Genomic DNA, 21380 nt, shown 5'->3' on the forward strand with positions numbered 1-21380 from the left:
TCATTGCTGAATTATATCAGACTTTTAAAGAAGAACTAATTCCAATACTTCACAAGCTATTCAAAACAACTGAAAGGGAGGGAATCCTCCCAAACACCTTCTATGAAGCCTGCATCACCTTATTTCCTAAACCAGAAGAAGATTTAACAGAGAAACAGAACTATAGATCAATATTCCTGATGAACACAAATACAAAAATCCTCAACAAAATATTAGCTAACTGAATCCAACAACACTTCAGAAAGATCATTCATTTGGACCAAATGGGATTTATCCCTGATATGCAGGGATGATTCAACATTTGCAAATCAATAAACGTCATACATCACATTAACAAAGTGAAGAACAAATATCATAAGATTATCTCAATAGATGCAGAAAAATAAAATACAACATTGTTTCATGACAAGAACCTTGAGAAAACTGGGAATAGAAGGAACATTTCTCAACACAATCAAAAGGCAATGTATGACAAACCCACAGCCAGCATCCTATTGTATGAGGAAAAAGCTGGAAGCATTCCCCCTAAGATCTGGAACCAGACCAGGATACCCACTCTCACCATTGCTATTCAATATAGTCCTGGAAGTTTTAGCTAGAGCCATTTGGCAAGAGAGAAGAAATCAAAGGGAGGAAGTCAAACTATCCTTATTTGCAAATGACACAATTCTATATATAGGGGATCCAAAAGACTCCACTGAGAGACTACTGGAACTCATAAAAGAGTTTGGTAAAATGGCAGGATATAAAATCAACATCCTTTGATCCTTTGTTTTTTAAAGATTTATTTTTATTTATTTGAAAGACAGAATTACAGAGAGAGGTAGAGACAGATGGAGAGGTCTTCTATCCGCTGGTTCACTCCCCTGATGGCCTTAATGGCTGGAGCTGTGCTGATCCGAAGCCAGGAGCTTCTTCCGAGTCTCCCACATGGGTGCAGGGGCCCAAGGACTTGGGCCATCTTCTACTGCTTTCCCAGGCCATAGCAGAGAGCTGGATCAGAAGAGGAGCAGCTGGGACTAGAACCGGCGCCCATATGGGATGCCAGCGCTTCAAGCCAGGATGTTAACCTGCTGCGCCACAGCACTAGCCCTCAATATCCTTTGTATACACAGGCAATACCATGGCTGAGAAAGAACTTTTAAGATCAATCTCATTCACAATAGCCACAAAAAAAAAAAAAAAGGCATCTTGGAATAAATTTAACCAAGGATGTCAAAGACTTCTACAATGATAATTACAAAACTAAAGAAAGAATTAGATGACATTAAAAAAAAATGGAAAAATCTTCCTTGTTTATAGGTTGGAAGAATCAATATCATCAAAATGTCCATACTACTGAAAGCAATTTACAAGGGCTGGCACTGTGGCACAGCAGGTTAATGTCTTGGACTGAAGCGCCAGCATCCCATATGGGCACCAGTTCAAGACCTGGCTGTTCCACTTCTGATCCAGCTCTCTGATATGGCCTGGGAAAGCAGTAGAAAATGGCCCAAGTCCTTGGGCCCCTGCACCTGTGTGGGAGACCTGGAAGAAGCTCCTGGCTCCTGGCTTTGGATTAGCGCAGCTCCGGCCATTGCAGACATCTGGGGAGTGAACCATCGGATTAAAGATCTCTCTCTCTCTCTCTCTCTCTCTCTCTCTCTGCCTCTCCTCTCTCTCTGTGTAACTCTGACTTTCAAATAAATAAATAAATCTTTAAAAAAAAGGCAATTTACAGATTCAATGCAATCCCAATAAAAATATCAATGACATTCTTCGCAGATCTAGAAAACATGATGCTAAAATTCATATGGAAACACAAGAGACCCCAAATGGCAAAAGCAATTTTATACAACAAAAAGAAAACCAGAGGAATCACAACACCAGATTTTAAGACGTACTACAGGGCAGTTATAATCAAAACACCCTGGTACTAGCACAAAAACAGATGTGTAGGCCAAAGGAACAGAATAGAAACTCCAGAAATCAATCCATGCATCTATAACCAACTTATTTTTGACAAAGGAGCTATAATCAGTCCCTGGAGCAAGGACAGTCTCGTCAACAAATGGTGCTGGAAAAACTGGATCTCCAAATGCAGAAGTATGAAACTAGCCCCCTACCTTACACCTTATGCAAAAATCCACTCAAAGTGGATCAAAGACCTAAATCTATGACCCAATTCCATCAAATTACTAGAGAACACTGGAGAAGTTCTGCAAGACATTGGCATAGGCAAAGACTTCTTGGAAAAGACCCTAGAAGTATAGGCAATCAAAACCAAAATTGACAGATGGGATTACATCAAGCTGAGAGGCTTCTGCACTGCAAAAGAAACACTCAGCAAAGTGAAGAGACAAAATGGGAGAAAATATCTGCAAACTATGCAACTGATAAAGAGTTAATATCTGGAATCTATAAAGAGCTCAAGAAATTCAACAACAACAACAAAACAAACAATCCAGTTAAGAAATGGGCAAAGGACTTGAACAGGCATTTTTCAAGACACGAAATCCAAATGGCAACAGACACTTGAAAAAGCACTCTGGATCACTAGTCATCTGGGAAATGCAAGTCAAAATCACAATGAGGTTTCACCTTACCCCAGTTAGAAAATGGCTCTCAAACAGAAATCAACAAACAAATACTGGCGAGGATGTGGGGAAAACGGTACCCTAATCCACTGTTGGTGGGAATATAGACTGGTCCAGCCACTGTGAAAGACAGTATGAAGATACCTCAGAAATTTGAATACAGACATACTATATGATCCATCTATCCCATTCCTTGGAAATTACCCAAACCAAAAGAAATCAGCATATGAAAGTTATGTGTATGCCCATGTTCACTGCAGGTCAATTCACAATAGCTAAGATATGGAATCAAAGCAGATATCCATCAACTGATAATTAGATAAATAAATTATGGTATTATATACTATGGAGTACTACTCAGCTGTAAAAAGAAATGAAATCCTGTGTTTTGCAACAAAATGACACAACTGGAAAGCATTATACTTAATGAAATAAGTCAGTCCAAAAAAGACAGATATCATATGTTTTCTGTGATCAGGAGTAACTATTAGAGTACCTAAAATGTAATATATTAGAGTTAATTAGACATTTTGAGATCTGATGACTGTTTATAAGTCCCTGTCTCTTCTGTTGAGGAACAATGTTTTTTCTCTCACAGTATTTGTTGAACCCTTTACTTACTATAGGGTTAATCTTACGATCATTAAGTAAATTGAAAATAGATCTTTGTAAAAATTAGGAGTTGGATAGGAGAGGGAGGAGGAAGAAAGGCTGGAATGTGAGTGGGAAGAAGAAGTGTCATTAGTATACCCTAAGTCTGTATATAATGTATACCCTAAATTCTATATATAGGAAATACATGAAACTTATACAACTTAAATAAAATTTTAAAAAATTATACTTCTTAGTAGGACAGTTTTCTTGCCCAATAAATAAAGATTACAACACTCCCTTCCTTCTCAGCAACTATAGCAGTTACAAGTATAGCAACTGCAAAATGTGTTAGACACAATACTTCATCCTCGTATGACCTTGGTAAGGGATAAACTGTGAGCTCTTTCTAAATTAAAGGAAGGAAGGGTGTTACTGACAACACAACCATTAGTTGGCAGTATTACGTAAAATTTAAGATCCAACTGATTCAAAGACATTAATGAAAAGTATATTTATTAAAAAAGTCAAAGTCAGAAAAAAATCAAGCAAGAGTATTTCACAGGAAGACACTGAGTAAAAAGGTTTTATTTTCCCAGGTTGCCTATAAAATTTTTACCTTTGTTCACATTGCACAAGTAACATCAATTTATATATTCTGAAAAATGACCGTCATTCATTCCTAAGTAGTAACAAGGGTTTTGTAGAGGTCACGGGAACATCCTCCAAGATTACATACTGGACCAAAACACCCATTTTTAACATGTTATGTTACTAACTTCAAGTGTGACTTCAGAAAATCTCTCCTAGTAAACACAGAAAAGGGCTTGGACCTTCCAAGGCAAGATGCTGGTTCTGAATGAATATTCAAACCCATGAAACAAGAGCAGGAAAACACTGGAATACTTTTACAAACCGAATCATCTCTGTCCATCGAACAGCTTCTTGAAGCTCCATCAACCTCTCTTTATACTGGTTTCTCTCCATAAGAACTCGGGCCATTTCTACTCGAGTAAACCTCTTCCTCTGGGCTGTGGGAATATCACTCTAATGACAGAAAGATGACAGGTCACTCTGGAGCTTATACGCAGAGACATTTTGGTGCTAATCTCAGACTTACACAAAATCTTTAAACTCTTAACCACAATTTGCAATTAACCACTTAAAAAAAAAGGTTTTATTCTGTTTCTGAGTATAAATACAAATATTTGAACATATTATAAAATAAAAATAAAGAATAATACACAACTTGAACTAAAATTATAAAGTTAACTACATGGATTTAATATGCTCTTTTTTTAAAAAAATATTTATTTATTTATTTGAAAGGCAGAATTACAGACAGGCAGAGAGAGAGACCTTCCATCTGCTGTTCACTACCCAAATGGCTGGAGCTGGGCCAATCTGAGGCCAGGAACCAGAAGCTTTTTCCCAGGTCTCCCATGCAGGTGCAGGAGCCCAAGCACTTGGGCCATCTTTTACTGCTTTCCCAGGACATAGCAGAGAGCTGAATCAGTAGTGGAACAGTCGAAATTTGAACTGGCGCCCATATGGGATGCCAGTACTGCAGGTGGCAGCTTTACCCACTAAGCCACAGCACTGGCCCCCTAATATGCTCCTGTAAGTTTCACTTGAAAATGTTGCCCTAACATTATTTTAAATTCATATTCTATAACATTTGTCATTCAGAAAATACCTAGAAGCTTATTTCAAACAAGCTTCACTTCTCTTCAATTTTTTATTTATTTGACAGCCAAAGACAGACAGACACACAGACACAGACACACAGGGTTTGGGGGCGGGGAGAAACAGAAAGAGAGAGATCTCCCATCCTCTGTTTCGCTCTTCAGATTCCTCCAGTAGCCAGGACTGTGCCAGGCTGAAGCTGGGAGCTGTGAACACAATGCAGAGCTCCCACACAGGTGGGAGAGGCAAAAGTATTTCAGCCTATACCTGCTGCCTCCCAGGGGGCAAATTAGCACAGGAAGCTGGAATTGAGCAGAGTCTGGGACTTGAATCCAGACACTCTGATATAGGATACAGTTGTCTCAAGTGGCATCTTAACTGCTATATCAAATGCTTGTCCCAGAATAATTATCTTAAACTGACAACTCACATATACACCCAAAGTCAGCATAAAGGGATAACTTAGTTCCTAGTTACCAAGGTATCCAACTAAAAATAACAACACTAAATACCAACAGAAATACAACAAGATGGGACCATTGTTTTAACCAGAATTATTCTTAGAATAAAGAATGTTAAGTGGGGCCAGGGTTGTGGTGCAGCGGGTTAAGTTGTTGCTCGCAATGCTGGCATCCCATAGGGGCACTGGTTTGGGTCCTGGCTGCTCCACTTCTGATCCATCTCCTTATAAACATGCCTGGGAAAGTGAAGGAAAATAATCAAAGTGCTTGGGCCCCTGAACCCACATGGGAAACCCAAACAGAGTCCTGGCTCTTGGCTTTGGCCTGGCCCAGCCCTGGCTATTGCAACCATTTGGGAAGTGACCCAGTGCGATAGAATGAGAAGGCCATGCCAAGATGGCCGCTGGCAAGCCAGTGTCAGTTACTCAGGAATGGCCTCGAAAACCACTTGGCAACATAGCCTGCCTGGCAACAGGTTGTGATTGGATGGTTTTGGAAACCACATGGCAATGGAGCCTGCCTGACAACAGGCTGTGACTGGATGGCTTCAGGTACTGCCTGGCAACAGGCTATGATTGGTTAGGGCATAAACCGCCCCTTGACCAGATTGGCTACCTTGGCTACTTAAGCTGCTGTACCAGCTGAAATAAACAAGTCTGCGGGCTGCTCCCCTCTGGCCTGCTTTCACCCGACTCCCACCCAACTCCCGGGGTCTGTGTGGTGACTCTGTGTCTCTTGCCCCCACCACGCTCCTCCTCTCAGAACGAATCCACAGCAACAACCCTGCAGGTGAAGATACTTCTCTCTCTCTCCCTCCTTCCTCTCCCTCTCCCTCCTGCCCCCGGCTCCCCATCTCTTTCTCGCTGCCTGTCTCTCTGTAACTCTGCCTTTCAGATAAATAAATCTTTGGGGCCAACGCTGAGATATAGCAGGTAAAGCCATTAGCCTCAGCACCAGCATCCCATATGGGTGCCAGTTTGAATCCTGGCTGCTCCACTTCTGATCCAGCTCCCTGCTAATGTGCTGGGGAAAGCAGCAGAGGATGGCCCAACTGCACCCACATGGGAGATCCAGAAGAAGCTCCTGGCTCCTGATCGGCCCAGCTCTAGCCATTGCGGCCATTGAGGGAGTGAACTAGTTGATGGAAGACAATCTCTGTCTCTCCCTCTCTGTCTGTAACTCTGCCTTTCAAACAAATAATAAATATTTTATTTAAAAAGATAATAAAGTGGGCCGGCGCCATGGCTCACTTGGTTAATCCTCCACCTGTGGTGCCAGCATCCCATATGGGCGCCGGGTTCTAGTTCTGGTTGCTCCTCTTCCAGTCCAGCTCTCTGCTGTGGCCCAGGAAAGCAATGGAGAATGGCCCAAGTGCTTGGGCGCCTGCACCCACATGGGAGACCAGGAGGAAGCACCTGGCTCCTGGCTTTGGATCAGCGTAGTTCTGGCCGTAGCGGCCATTTGGGGGCTGAACCAACGGAAGGAAGACCTTTCTTTCTGTCTCTCTCTCTCTCACTGTGTAACTCTGTCAAATAAAAAAAATACAGCAAATAAATAAATCTTAAAAAAAAAAATGAAGAGGGGGTTTGTGCAGTGGCATAGCAGGTAAAGCCTCTGTCTGAAATGCCAGCATCTCATATGGGCATCAGTTTGTGTCCCAGTTACTCTAGTTTCAACCCAGTTCCTGCTAATGGCCTGGGAAAAACACAGGAAGATGGTCCAAGTGCTTGGACCCCCATGTGGGAGACGCAGATGAAGCTCCTGGCTCTTGGCCTGGCCTAGTGCTAGCCATTGCAGCCATCTGGGGAGTGAAAAGCAGATGGAAAATCTCTTCTGCCTATCTCTCCCTCTTTCTCTATAACTCTGACTTTCAAAATAAAGAATATATAAATCTTTAAAAAATACAAAAAAACTAAATTAAAAAAATTTTTTAAAAATAAATAGAAATAAGAACAACAAAGAGGCAGTTGTAAGTCAACTTCTTTCTGCTGCTGATTTACCTCTCTTCTGGAGAAAAAGATGAGTTTAACTTAGTAGGACTTGTGCTTAGCTGGATGGAGTAAGCACATTTTGTATCACAACTGAAAAGCTTGGGACAGCAATAGAGAGGCTGGGATTAGCTATCAGCAGTCTTCTTGTTACAGAACTTAGCCTCTCCTTTAAATAAAAGCTAAACAACAATTTAAAAAGGACCCTGAATTTGCAACATAGCAATTCCACCACTTGGTATAAATCCTGGAAAAGCTTTTGCTCCTATAAACCAGGAGACTTATATTACAATTTTGTAACCATAGCATCATTTGTGGTGGTAAAAACCTGAACACCAGCTAAATATTCTTCATAGGAAAATAGAAAAATTAGACTGTTCATATAATTGGATTTTATTTATTTAAAATTTATTTGAATAAATTTTAAATAAAATTTATTTAATAAAATTTGTTATTTAATAAATTTAAATATTTAATAAAATTTATTATTTAAAAATATTTTTATTATTTGTTTGACAGGCAGAGTTAGACAGTGAGAGAGAGAGAGAGACAGAGAGAAAGGTCCTCCTTTTTTCCGCTGGTTCACCCCCCCAAGTGGCTGCCATGGCCGGCGTGTTGCGCCGATCCAAAGCCAGGAGCCAGGTATTTCCTCCTGGTCTCCCATGTGGGTCAGGGCCCAAGGACTGGGGCCATCCTCCACTGCACTCCCAGGCCACGGCAGAGAGCTGGACTGGAAGAGGAGCAACTGGGACAGAATCCAGCGCCTTAACTGCTTTTTATAACACAGTGAACATGAATAAACTACAATACTATAGTAAACAGAGGTGAGTCTCAAAAATACGTAGAGTAAAAGAAGCAAGACTCGGGGCTGGCGCTATGGTACAGTGGGTTAAAGCCCCAGGCTGCATCACTGGCATCCCATATGGGCACCAGTTTGAGTCCCGGCTGCTCCACTTACAATCCAGCTCTCTGCTATGGCCTAGGAAAGCAGTAAAAGATGGCCCAAGTCCTTGTACCCCTTCACCCACGTGGGAGACCCAGAAGAAGCTCCTGGTTCCTGGCTTCGGATCAGCTAGTTCTGGCTGTTGCGGTCATTTGGGCAGTGAACCAGCGGAATGAAAGACCTCTCTCTTTCTCTGGCTCTACCTCTCTCTGTAACTCTGCCTTTCAAATAAATAAAATAATTCTTTAAAAAATTATTTTTTAAAAAAGAAGGAAGTCTCTAAAACTAAACATGGTATGAAACACCAAAACAATGAAAACTAAATCATGTTATAGGAATACATCTATATATATGTGGTATAGTAGAAGTATTTTTTTAAATTTAGGCAAATAATAAACACAGAATCATACAGTCTCTTCTGAAGGGGAGGAGCACAGAGTAATTTCAATGTTTAGTAACATTCTAGTTCTTAGTTTGGGTGGTAGGTTCATAATGTTGATTTTTTTTTGGTTCCCTGACTTGCATATATATTTTTGGTATTCAATATTATATATATATATATTTTTTTTTTTTTTGACAGGCAGAGTGGACAGTGAGAGAGAGAGACAGAGAGAAAGGTCTTCCTTTACTGTTGGTTCACCCTCCAATGGCTGCCGCGGCTGGCATGCTGCAGCCAGCGCGCTGCGGCAGGCGCACTGTGCTGATCCGAAGCCAGGAGCCAGGTGCTTCTCCTGGTCTCCCATGGGGTGCAGGGCCCAAGCACTTGGGCCATCCTCCACTGCACTCTTGGGCCACAGCAGAGAGCTGGCCTGGAAGAGGGGCAACTGGGACAGAATCCGGCACCCCGACTGGGACTAGAACCTGGTGTGCCGGCACCGCAGGCGGAAGATTAGCCTATTGAGCCACAGCGCTGGCCAGTATTCAATATTATATTAAAAACACCAAGAGGACTGGGCATTTGGCCTCGTGGTTAATATGCCAGTTAGAACGCCACATCCCATATCAGAGTGCCTAGGTTTGATACATGCTTCCAGCTCCTGACTCCAGCTGCCTGCTAATACAGACTCTAGGAGGCAGGGGTGATAGCTCAAATGATGGGGTCCTTGCCACTCAAATGGGAGGCCTAGGTTGAGTTTTGGCTCCTGCTTCAACCTCTGCCCACTTCTGGACATGTGGATATTCAGTAAGCTACCATCTTTCTGCATCAAAAATATATTTTTTATTTTTTCAGAAATTTAAAAACAAAATAACTGACTGAAGTGGCACCAAATGATCATTCTGTCCGGGACACACTTGTATCTCAAGTATGACCTTTGACCTGTAAACGCCTGGTATAAGAATGATTCAAGGGCAGGGGCTATGGCAAAGCAGGTAAAGCCGCCACCTGTGGCAGCAGCATCCCACTGGTTCGAGTCCTGGCTGCTCCACTTCCTATCCAGTTCTCTTCTAATGTGCCTGGGATAGAAGATCTCTCTTTCTCTCTTTCTCTCCCTCCCTTCTTTTCTGTAACACTTTCAAATAAATAAACAAAAAAAATTTTTTTTTGACAGGCAGAGTGGACAGTGAGAGAGAGAGACAGAGAGAAAGGTCTTCCTTTGCCGGTTTTCCAATGGCCGGCTGCAGCGCACTGCACTGATCTGAAAGCAGGAGCCAGGTGCTTCTCCTGGTCTCCCATGGGGTGCAGGGCCCAAGCACTTGGGCCATCCTCCACTGCATTCCTGGGCCACAGCAGAGAGCTGGCCTGGAAGAGGGGCAACCGGGACAGAATCCGGTGCCCCCACTGGGACTAGAACCCGATGTGCCGGCGCCGCAAGGTGGAGGATTAGCCTAGTGAGCCACAGCGCCGGCTAATAAACAAATCTTAAAAAAAAAAAAAATGCCTCGCGGCGCCGGCACACCAGGTTCTAGTCCCGGTCAGGGCGCCGGATTCTGTCCCGGTTGCCTCTCTTCCAGGCCAGCTCTCTGCTATGGCCAGGGAGTGCAGTGGAGGATGGCTCAGGTGCTTGGGCCCTGCACCCCATGGGAGACCAGGAAAAGCACCTGGATCCTGGCTCCTGCCATCGGATCAGCGCGGTGCGCCGGCTGCAGCGGCGTCCATTGGAGGGTGAACCAACGGCAAAGGAAGACCTTTCTCTCTCTGTCTCTCTCTCTCACTGTCCACTCTGCCTGTCAAAAGTAAAAAAAAATAAAAAAATAAAAAAATGATTCTAGGTACCCACAGAATTACCAGTATACTACCAATGTCAGCAAGAAGCTCATTTTTGTTCCTTTGTATTTATGTATATTGGCATCAATGTGAACTAATTAGCTAATTCTGAAATTCTAAACTTCATCTTTTCATGTTAAATATTAAACAATTTTACTATTATACTTTCATATTTCTTTTTTTAAAGATGTATTTTATTATTTATTTGAATGACAGAGAGAGAGGTCTTCCATCTGCTGGTTCACTCCCCAGATGGCTGCCACAGCTGGAGCTGAGCCAATACGAAGCCAGGATTCAGGAGCTCCTTCCAGGTTTCCCACATGAGTGCAGGGGCCCAAGGAACTTCGGGCATCCTCTGCTGTTTTCCCAGGCATATTAGCAGGGAGCTGGATAGGAAGTGGAGCAGCCAGGACTTGAACCAGCACCCATATGAGATGCTGGCATTGCAGGCAGGGACTTTAATCTGCTGCACCACAGCGCCAGCCCCTAAACTTTCATATTTCTAAGTCAAAATTTGATATAAAACAAACAAAAACAAAAGAAGTCCCAAATGCCCCAGTTGACCCTTGAACTTGAACATGCAAACACAGGTTGAACTACAGTGCCACAGCCACAGAGGAAAAATGAGTACACTGTATGTAGAGAGAAAGCTTAGTATCTGGGTATCATGTGGACACATGAGCTATCACATTCATGACCACAGACACATCAACTGATTTTAAAGTCTTTATAAGGGGTTGGCGTTGTGGCACAGTGGATAAAGCAGCCACCTCTAACACTGGCATCCCTTATGGTACTGGTTCCTGTACTGGCTACTCAACTTCCAATCCAGCTCCTGCTGATGACCTGGGAAAATGGGAAAAGCAGTGGAAGATGGTCCAAGTATCTGGGCCCCTGCCAATCATGTGGGAGACCAGAATGAAGCTCCTGGTTCCGGGCTTCAGCTTGACCCAGCTCTACCCACTGCGGCCATCTGGGGAGTGAACCAGTAGATGGAAGATCTCTCTTTTTCTCTGTCTCTCCTTGTCTCCCTGTTAACTCTAACTTTCAAATAAAAAATATATCTCATAAAAAAAGAACACTGATAGGAATGCAGAGATATCCAGCATCCAAGCAAGGTAAAATCATAACGTGTGACGTGCAAAAGCAAAACAATACATTAAGCATGAAAAGAAGCAGGATAATATCGTTCTATATAAATAAATAAATAAAATCTTATAATACTGTATCCAAAGCTTAATCTGCAAGATTTTTCTCAACTATAAAAATGTGGTAAAGAAAAAGTTTAAAATTGTAAACCTACGTCGTCATCATCTTTTGCTTTTTGCCTTGCATCTTCAGCTTCTGCACGAGCTCTAGAGGAAACAAAACAAAACCAAAAGTTATTTTAACTGAGTTCATCTATTCAAAAAACAAAAGAGCAAGTCAACAATTTTAACTACCACTAAAGGATTTGTTCCTTCTTTTGCCAAACAGGGTATCTGACAGCCTTCAATTTGGAGAAATGTTATTCTGGTACTGCTTTCAGAAAACAAACATTAAAGAAAGCTGGGTGAAGGAAAATACTTAATGTTTCTGGTTTCTTCATTACCAAAATGCAGGTGTTTGACTAGCTCTTGTTCTTTCCACATCATTTACAGACACCAGCAATGATAACATCTGAGTGAGAAACTGGTGAGTGGAGGGGTGTGCTCAGGGCAGAGGCCAGCTCTGGGGCACTCTGCCCTCTCCCAGGCAGCTGCTGGGCCTTCCTACCTGGAGAGGGGCGGGGCTCAGCCTCGGGAGTGCACACTGGCAGCCACCGTGGCTTCAGGACTTACTTCCTAAGCTCCTCCTCCAGCTCCTTGTTCTTCTCCTCCAGCTTCAGCTTGGCTTGCTGCACAGCCTCCAGCTCCCCCTGCAGCACATCCTTCTCACAGGTCAGTTCGTCCACTTTTGCTATCAAGTCGTTCTTCACTACATTCAAAGCATTTCTAAGAAACACATATTTCAAGTGCATCGTTACAAATAAATATCTCCTCTTGCAGCTTATTCATTTACAGACTAAATACAATCACAGCTCCATAACTGAATATTTCAAGACATTCTACCTGATCACTGTTTGTAGATAAAAAGATGCAGAGTGAAGAGCAATATTTTTACTCTTCCCACTTAACTAATGAAAAATAAATGGATAAAACAAAACAGACTGATAATTAATAGACTATTAAAAAATAGCAGTCACACAACAAATTAGGTTAGTAAGACATGAAAATATAGTATCCAATCAGTAAAGTAAAATTACCATTAATAATTAATGAAAGCAGTCTAAACTGTTTAAAAAATCCAAGGCTGGCACTGTGGCATAACAGGTTAAAGCCATGGCCTGCAGCGTCAGCATCCCATATGGATACTGGTTCAAGTCACGGCTGCTCCACTTCTGATACAGCTCTCTGCTACAGCCTGGAAAAGCAGCAGAAGATGGCCCAAGTCCTTGGGCCCCTGCACCCATGTGGGAGACCTAGAAGAAGCTCCTGGCACCTGGCTTCGGCCTGGCCCAGCACTGGTTGTTGTGGCCATTTGAGGAGTGAACCAGTAGATGGAAGATCCCTCTCTCTCTCTCTCTCTCTCTCTCTCTCTCTCTCTCTCTCTGTCCCTACCTATCTTTGTAACTCTGCCTTTCAAGTAAAATAAATCTTAAGAAAGAAAAAGAAAAAAATTCAAGATCTGCTTCCACTGAGGATAGTGGACACAGGAGCTCACTATAGCTGTATGCTGTCTTGGATACCCAAAGATGCTACAAAGTTGCTCTCACACAGCAAATTGACAAAGGGACAAACACTGCTTTTCAAATGACTGAAGACCAGTCCCACTACACAAGACTTCAGTGTGCTTAAGGGCCTAAGTGTCCCAAATTGTACCCAAGAATGTGCAACTACAGAGGAAAGCTCTGTGGCAATTACAAACCAAAACGTGCGTGTAGAGGGGCAGGTACTGTGGTGCAGATTAAGCCATTGCCTGGGATGCCTGGATCCCATATCAGAGTGCCTGGGATCAAGTCCTGCTTCTATCTTCTGATCCAGCTTCCAGCTAATGTGCGTGGTAGGCAGCAGAGGATGACCCAAGAATTTGAGTCCTTGTCACCCATATGGGAGACCCAGATGAGTTCCTGTCTCCTAGCTTCAGCCTGGCCCAGCCCTGGTTGCAGGCATTTGGGGAGTGAACCAGTGGACAGAAGATCTGTCTTTCTCTCTCTCTTGGTCGTTTTTCCTTTCAAATAAGTAAATTTAAATTTTATCTATATTTTAAACTCCAGGAGAAGAGCTAAGAAAGCAGACAAATCTCAAGTGGCTGGTGGGGGTGGGGCAGAAGATGGGAGCATGGAAAGCAAGAAAGCATATGAAGAGCTGGTGCAGTGCCGGCATTCCATATGGGCGCCACTTCTAGTCCTGGCTGCTCTTCTTCCAATCCAGTTCTCTGCTGTGGCCTGGAAAAGCAGAAGATGGTACAAGCACCTAGGCCCCTGCACCCACATGGGAGACCCAGAAGAAGCTCCTGGCTCCTGGCTTCGGATCCAGCTGCAGCTGTTGTGATCATCTGGGGAGTGAACCAGCAGATGGAAGACCTTTCTCTCTGTCTCTCCCTCTCTCTCTCTCTGTAACTCTACCTTTCAAATAAATAAATAAATAAAATCTTAAAAAAAAAAAAAAGCATATGACACAATTAAAATATTAAAATCACAGGGGCAGGCATTTGACCTAATGGTCACAATCATATCCCAAATTGGAGTACCTGGGTTTGATTCCCAGCTCTAGCCTCAGCTTCCTGCCAATGCAGAACCTGAGAGGCAACAGTGATAGCTCAAGTAATTGGGTCCTTGCATCTACATGGGAGACCTGGACTGAGTTCCCAGCTCCTAGCTCCAACCCCAGACCCAGCACCTAGGCTGTTGCAGGTATTTGGGGAGTGAATTAACATGGAAACTGCCTCTTCTCCTCAAGTACATTAAAAAAAAAAAAAAAAAAAAAAAAGGTGCAGATACTTGTTGAGTAGAAAGGAGATAAAAATCTATGTTTGTACAAAAAATAGAGCAATGAAACTTATTCATCAGGGCCATGCAGCTCCCACTACCTATTTCTGTGTGTGCATATCTGTAGAGAAGGGGAACTGCATTAATTCTATGTCAAATTGATGAAGTGTATTGATTTGGACAAAAAGAAAGTCTGGTATCTTTTGTTCCTTGTTAAAATTTTGTATACACTAGGGCCGGTGCTGTGGCATGGTAGGCTAAGCCTCTGCCTGTGGCACCGGCATCTCATATGGGTGGCAGCTCATGTCCCCTTCCGATAGAGCTCTCTGGTATCAGAAGAGAGTGGAAGATGGCCCAAGTGTTTGGGCCCCTGCACTTGTGTGGGAGATCTGGAAAAAGCCCCTGGCTCCTGGCTTCAGATTGGCCTGGCTCTGGCTGTTGCAGTCATTTGGGGAGTGAACCAAAAGGTGCAAAACCTTTCTGTCTCTCCCTCTCTTTTTCTGTAATTCTACCTCTTAAATAAATATTTTGAAAAAATTTATTTATTTATTTGAAAAGCAGAGTTACAGAGAGGCAGAGACAGAGACAGAGAGAGAGAAGTCTTCCTTCTGCTGGTTCGCTCCCTAAATGGCCGCAACAGCTGGGGCTGGGTCAATCCAAAGCCAGGAGCCAGGAGCTTCTTCTGGGTCTCTCACATGAGTGTAGGGATCCAAGGCCTTGGGCCATCTTCTACTGCTTTCCCAGGCCATAGTAGAGAGCTAGATTGAAGTGGAGCAACTGGGACTCGAGCCGGTGCCTACATGGGATGCTGGCATTGTAGGTGGTGGCTTTACCTGCTACGCTACAGTGCTGGCCCGTAAATAAAATCTTTAAAACAATTTTTTTTTGGTATATACTTACTTGGTTTCCAAAAGTTGTGTATTTTCTAATATAAGATTCTCAACTTCACGACCCATTCCTATCAAAAGAAAAATGATAAAAGACTTTGAAGATAAATATAAAAAATGATATATATATTTACCAGAGTAAGTTATAGTCACAAATTTCAATTTATAAATTTTACCTGTCATTCAGTAAATACCATAATTTTGTCTGCTATCTCATTTGATATATATAGTTACATGGATTATAAAATATAAAAGTTATTCATCACAAAATAAAGTGAGAGGCTTTTTGGCCAATTCTTTATATCTGTTAGTTTGGATTCATTTCTCATAGATAATATTCCAAAAGGATCAAAACTTCTTTGCTAAATACTCTAACAAGTAGCATTACTCGGGGAAACAATTAGGTCTTATTATAGAGTACAGGCAGAAACAAGGCCAAAGACAGAACCCCCAAGGCAGATGAAACCTTACCAAAGAAATTATGGTCTTAAAGCCCATGCATTCCATGTAAAGCAAAAACAAAGAACAAGAAACGTTTCATGTAAGAAACAGCATGAAAATAGATTATTAATCTATAAAGTTTTATGCATGATATGAAAAAACATCTGGAATCACAATGTTATGATTTAATGTATAATGATGTGCAAAAGATAGAAATAAAGATGACTCTATTCATAAGGATGCTCTCTGATACATCTAAAAAATACTAATTTTTTCTCACAACAAAACTGAATTAGACTGAAAACCCCAAATCAATACCACAAAATTTTTGCAAAGTTCCACCTATTAAGTGATAATATTCAGCTGTCACTTTATAGAACTGTGCTTAATATTTTTTAATGAGTTCTTTAAGATAGGCACATTCAATGAAAAAACCCAGTGTAGAGGTCTTTAGGGAGAAGAAAGCTATTTAATTTGTTTCTCATAAGAAACTGAAGAATTGAAATATTACAGGACATTGATAAAAACACAAAACAAAAGAACTCCCACTATTAACTTGTCTCAAAAATTGTGGCACTATCTGTGGAAAACCACATCTAGCGGAAGAAGTAAGACTTATAGCCCAGGTCATCACCCAGGTAAACAGGAAGGAAATATTTCTAAAGAAAATTACGTAAGGCCAAAGCGTCAATACATCTATTTGTTTAAAAAAGAAAAAGTGGTACCAGCATTGTGGTGCAGCATCCCATATGGGTGTCAGTTATGAGTCCTGACTGCTCCACTTCTGATCTAGCTCCCTGCTAATGCACCTAGAAAAGCAGTGGAAGGAGATCAGCTGGGTAGTCAGCTCCCAGCTACCCATGTGGTAGAAGTGGAAGGAGTTCCAGGATCCTGGCTTCAGCCTAGCTCAGACCCAGCTGCATTTCCACATCTGGGGGAAGTGAACTAGTGCATGAATGATTCTCTCTCTCTGTATATATATGTACGCGCGTGCGCACACACACACACACACATACACACATATATCATATTGCTTTTCAAAGAGAACATAATGCTACAAATTACTTTTAAATTACTTAGAACAAAATAAGGGGCTGGTGTGGTGGCATAGTAGGTTAAGCCTCTACTTGTAGTAATGGAGTCCCATATGGGTACCAGTTCATGTCCCAGTGGCTCCTCTTTAGATCCAGCTCTCTGCTATGGCCTGGAAAAGCTGTAGAAGATTGCCCAAGTGCTTGGGCCCTTGTACCCATGAGGGAGACCCAGATTAAGCTCCTGGCTCCTGGCTTCGAATTGGCCCAACTCCAGCAGTTGCAGCAATTTGGGGTGTGAAACAGTGGATGGAGGATCTCTCTGTCTCTCCCTCTATCTGTAGCTCTGCCTCTCAAATAAATAAATAAATCTTTAAAAAAAAAATAAAAATAAAGTGGCCGGCGCTGCGGCTCACTAGGCTAATCCTCCGCCTTGCGGCGCCAACATAGGGTTCTAGTCCTGGTCGTGGCGCCGGATTCTGTCCCGGTTGCCCCTCTTCCAGGCCAGCTCTCTGCTGTGGCCAGGGAGTGCAGTGGAGGATGGCCCAAGTCTTTGGGCCCTGCACCCCATGGGAGACCAGGAGGAAGCACCTGGTTCCTGCCATCGGATCAGCGTGGTGCGCTGGCCGTGGCAGCCATTGGAGGGTGAACCAACGCAAAGGAAGACCTTTCTCTCTGTTTCTCTCTCTCACTGTCCACTCTGCCTGTCAATAAATAAATAAATAAATAAATAAAATAAAAGCAACCTAGGAATGCTAAAAAGTTAGTGCTTACACATGGACTCATATTCTGTATTTTTTGCAAATATTCCAAAAAACCAGGTCATTTCTACCAGAAAGAACTAAATATCAAAGACAGTAGCTTATTTAATCATCCATCCATCCATCTATCCTCTAGAAACTGAAAAAAGTCACGATATACAAATTTCCAAATTCCCAATTCCACAATAATTTTTTGCAAGACATCTGTTTTAAACATTATGTTAATTCTCTAATAAAACTATAGAGATGATAGAAATAGAGATAGGACTAGGTGAAAACAGTCTGTGTAATAACTGCTTGCTATGAACTCTTCAAGCATTTAGATACGCATAAAAGCTGAATGTATATATTCAGAGCAAAAAAATAAAGCTGAGCAGAAATAAATGATGATAAAGCACTAGATGAGAACGGCAGCCAAGAACACCTAGCTTAAAAAGCAATGCTATTAAAGTATTTAAAAGCATACACACCAGAATATTCCCCTGGGTAAGCAGCCCAAGAGAAAAATGAATGAGAATTACAATTAAATTGTTTTCAGAAAACAAGAACTAAAACATTTATTTTAAAATGAGAAGGAGGTGACAAAGGAACTGAAATGATACAGATAACCCACTAACTAAACAAACTGTAAATATTATAAATAGGGAAAAAATGAAATATATACTATAGGAGATATGTATTATATAATAAAGTTTCTAAAGTGTATATTAAATCTACACATTCTCAACGAAGAGTACTCTTAAAATATAGTGGATAAATTTCATATATATATGACCAACAGGATAATCCAAAATTTTCATTTTGACATATATCAACAAAAACTTATTATAACTGTTAAGAATACAACTCAAATGACTGTATCTCTATTCAAGACTTAAACTAAGCATAACCTTAGGTCTAATATATTTGGAAACTTTATTAAAAGTAATCAAAAAAGCCATCTTGCAGTTTTAAAATAAACCTTAGAAGTCTTATCAACTTTTAGTGGTGAATCTCAAGCCTGGCCCACAGGTAGGCTCCAGAGTTTTCTGGTAATCGTTTGCAAATGTACGTACCATTTTCGCTACTTCTGTGTATGTATTTTTCTGGAAAGGATTTTTAATCCCAGCAGATGAGGAATCACAGATTTAGAGTTGAAACAAAACTGTTAGAACTTTTTTGTGGGGCTGGTGTTATGGCATAGTGGGTAAAGCCACAATCTGTGATGCTGGTATCCTATATGGGCACCAGTTCATGTCCCTGCTGCTCCACTTCTCATTCAGCTCCCTGCTAATAGCCTGGGAAAGCAGAGGAAAATGGTCCAAGTGTCTGGGCCCCTACCACCCACGTGAGAGTCCCAGATGAAGCTCCTGGCTTTGGCCCGGTGCAGCCCTGGCTGTTGTGGCCTCCTGGGGAGTAAAACAGTGGATGGAAGAGCTTTCTCTCTGTAACTTTTTCAGAATAAATAAATAAATAAATCTTAAAAAAAAGAGAGAGAACTATCTTGTAATCTCATTCACTTAGTTGCTGTGCTAAGTGCTAGCTACAGATGTAACAAACAGTGAGCAAAAGACAGTTGTTCCGATCACCTTGAGTTCCTGGTCTATTCAGAAAAAGGTACATTAAAAATGACAGTAAATTATGAAGAATGGCATAATAAAAGGCAGTGTGTTATAGGAATACATTTTTTGGGATAACTAAGCTTTAATAAGGGGATCATGGCAGAATTCCTGGAAGAAAATGCTATTCAAGCAGAGAAAATAAATATGAACGTGCATTAAGGCGAGGCAACAAACAAGCAATGTTGATTGGCTGTGTGGGGACACATGAGAGGTTTAGGGTGGACAGCTGAGCAGACGGTGAGGCTATTCATTCCCTGAAACAGTACATGTTGGTGCAAGAGTACCCTTGGGGCAGGGCAAGGAAGATGATGAGCTTTAGGTACATCAAAGGAAATCACCTTAGGGGTATATAGTAGGCAGTTTGGAAACATCAGTTTAGGACTCAGAAAAGATCTGGGAAATTAAACTTAGGGTAATTGTTAGCCATGAAAGCCAAGAGATTAGAAGAGCAAATATGATTTCCCGAACACAGAACAAGCTAAGAACAGGAACACTGATGCTGGAAAGGTGAACAGAAGAAGCAGGTCCTGTTAAGACAACTTGAAAGGAATCATCAGAAGCAGAAAAGGATGCAGGCAAGTCTGATGTCACAGAAACCCAACAAAGGCAGTGTTTAAGACAAATGCTAGAGAGAAGTCACATGAAAAAACTCAGAGGAACCACTGGTTATAGCAACAAGAAGTATGTAAGGTGAGTGTGGGGAAGAATACCAGGTCATAGCAGGATGGGGAAGAAGGAGGGACTGGGGAAGTCTTGCCGAATTTAAGTAGCCACACTTTCAAGAAGTCTGTTTTGTTCACTGATATATCACAAGTGTCTAGAACAACGCTTGACACAAACAATCCACAGACATGGGAGGAGAGTGAGTAGTAGGTAGCAGGGGGTGAAGATACTGGGTCAGAGGCAGGCACTATTTTAAATGCTTAAATGACAATAGGAAGAAGTTCGTAGAGATAATGAAGTTAAAAACACATCAGATAATCAAGAGAAAGAAAATCTCAAGAGTAGAATATAGTCATGGGAAGTAAGTGACTACAGTGAAGGGAGAAAAAGGTCACTGAAAATAACAAAGTCACCAGATGAAACACCAACCACGATAAAGGACAGCTGCTGAGGATACCTCCCATAAATTATTAAAATCAGAAAAAAGTAATCTATATATGAATCTATGTATGATTGAAAGAAATTTACATCTTAGAAAAGAATTTATGATAATACAATAATTATTCTAAATGAATGATAAATTATAGAAGTGGATTGTATACTTAATAGGTAACCCAAAAGAAATTAGAGAACCTTGGGGAACAATTTTGTTAGCTTAACTACAATTTCACTTAGCATTACCTCAATTGCCATCATTGAAATGCACAGAAGAAAAGCCAAGGAACAAATACACTCCTCAGAAATTTCATGTATTACCTTTGGCCAAAAGTATTCACATAGGGATAAGTTACTAAGGGTTACACATTAAGACAATCTAATCTGTAACATTCTGGAGGTAAATATGTCAATATCTGCAAAATGCAAAAGAGGGGTTACAGTCTATTTCTGTTTTTAATTTTTTAAAGTTTTATTTATTTGAGAGACAGAGACAGAAGTTTTTTCAAGGTTGCTAGCCCCAATCTTTCTTTTCTAATAAAGAATTAAATTAAGGCCGGCACCGCGGCTCACTAGGCTAATCCTCCGCCTTGCGGCGCCAACATAGGGTTCTAGTCCTGGTCGTGGCGCCGGATTCTGTCCCAGTTGCCCCTCTTCCAGGCCAGCTCTCTGCTGTGGCCAGGGAGTGCAGTGGAGGATGGCCCAAGTCTTTGGGCCCTGCACCCACATGGGAGACCAGGAGGAAGCACCTGGCTCCTGGCTATGGATCAGTGCGGTGCCGCAGCAGCCATTGGAGAGTGAACCAACGGAAAAGGAAGACCTTTCTCTCTGTCTCTCTCTCTCACTGTCCACTTTGCCTGTCAAAAAAAAAAAAAAAAAAAAAAAAAAAAAAAAAAAAAGAATTAAATTAGCAACCTAGCACTGAAAAATAATCGTGGTCCTTTAAGTCAAGAATTTTCTGAAAGAATATTAAGCATAATAACTAATTTAAAGACAGAACCTGATGCCTCAGCTTCTTTTCTATACTGAAGACAAGACACAGACTCTGGGAAGGGGGTGTTTGGCCTCAGTTACAAAGCCCACATCCCACACCATGGTGCT

General features: G+C 41.7%; 1 protein-coding gene across 19 annotated transcripts in view; it reads right to left on the reverse strand.

Annotated features, from left to right (window-relative positions):
- The window catches only part of SPAG9 (sperm associated antigen 9), a 167139-nt gene that overhangs the window by 36897 nt on the left and 108862 nt on the right, over nucleotides 1-21380 (reverse strand). For all 19 annotated transcript variants that reach the window (XM_051824849.2, XM_051824852.2, XM_051824851.2 and 16 more), the window contains 4 exons: nucleotides 15361-15418; nucleotides 12272-12424; nucleotides 11755-11806; nucleotides 4084-4214 (listed from right to left, as the gene is read on the reverse strand). In XM_051824849.2, coding sequence (XP_051680809.1) covers nucleotides 4084-4214; nucleotides 11755-11806; nucleotides 12272-12424; nucleotides 15361-15418 — 394 coding nt within the window. The remainder of the gene's footprint in view (nucleotides 1-4083; nucleotides 4215-11754; nucleotides 11807-12271; nucleotides 12425-15360; nucleotides 15419-21380) is intronic.

This window comes from Oryctolagus cuniculus, chromosome 17 (genome assembly GCF_964237555.1).
Source record: "Oryctolagus cuniculus chromosome 17, mOryCun1.1, whole genome shotgun sequence".
Taxonomy (NCBI): domain Eukaryota; kingdom Metazoa; phylum Chordata; class Mammalia; order Lagomorpha; family Leporidae; genus Oryctolagus; species Oryctolagus cuniculus.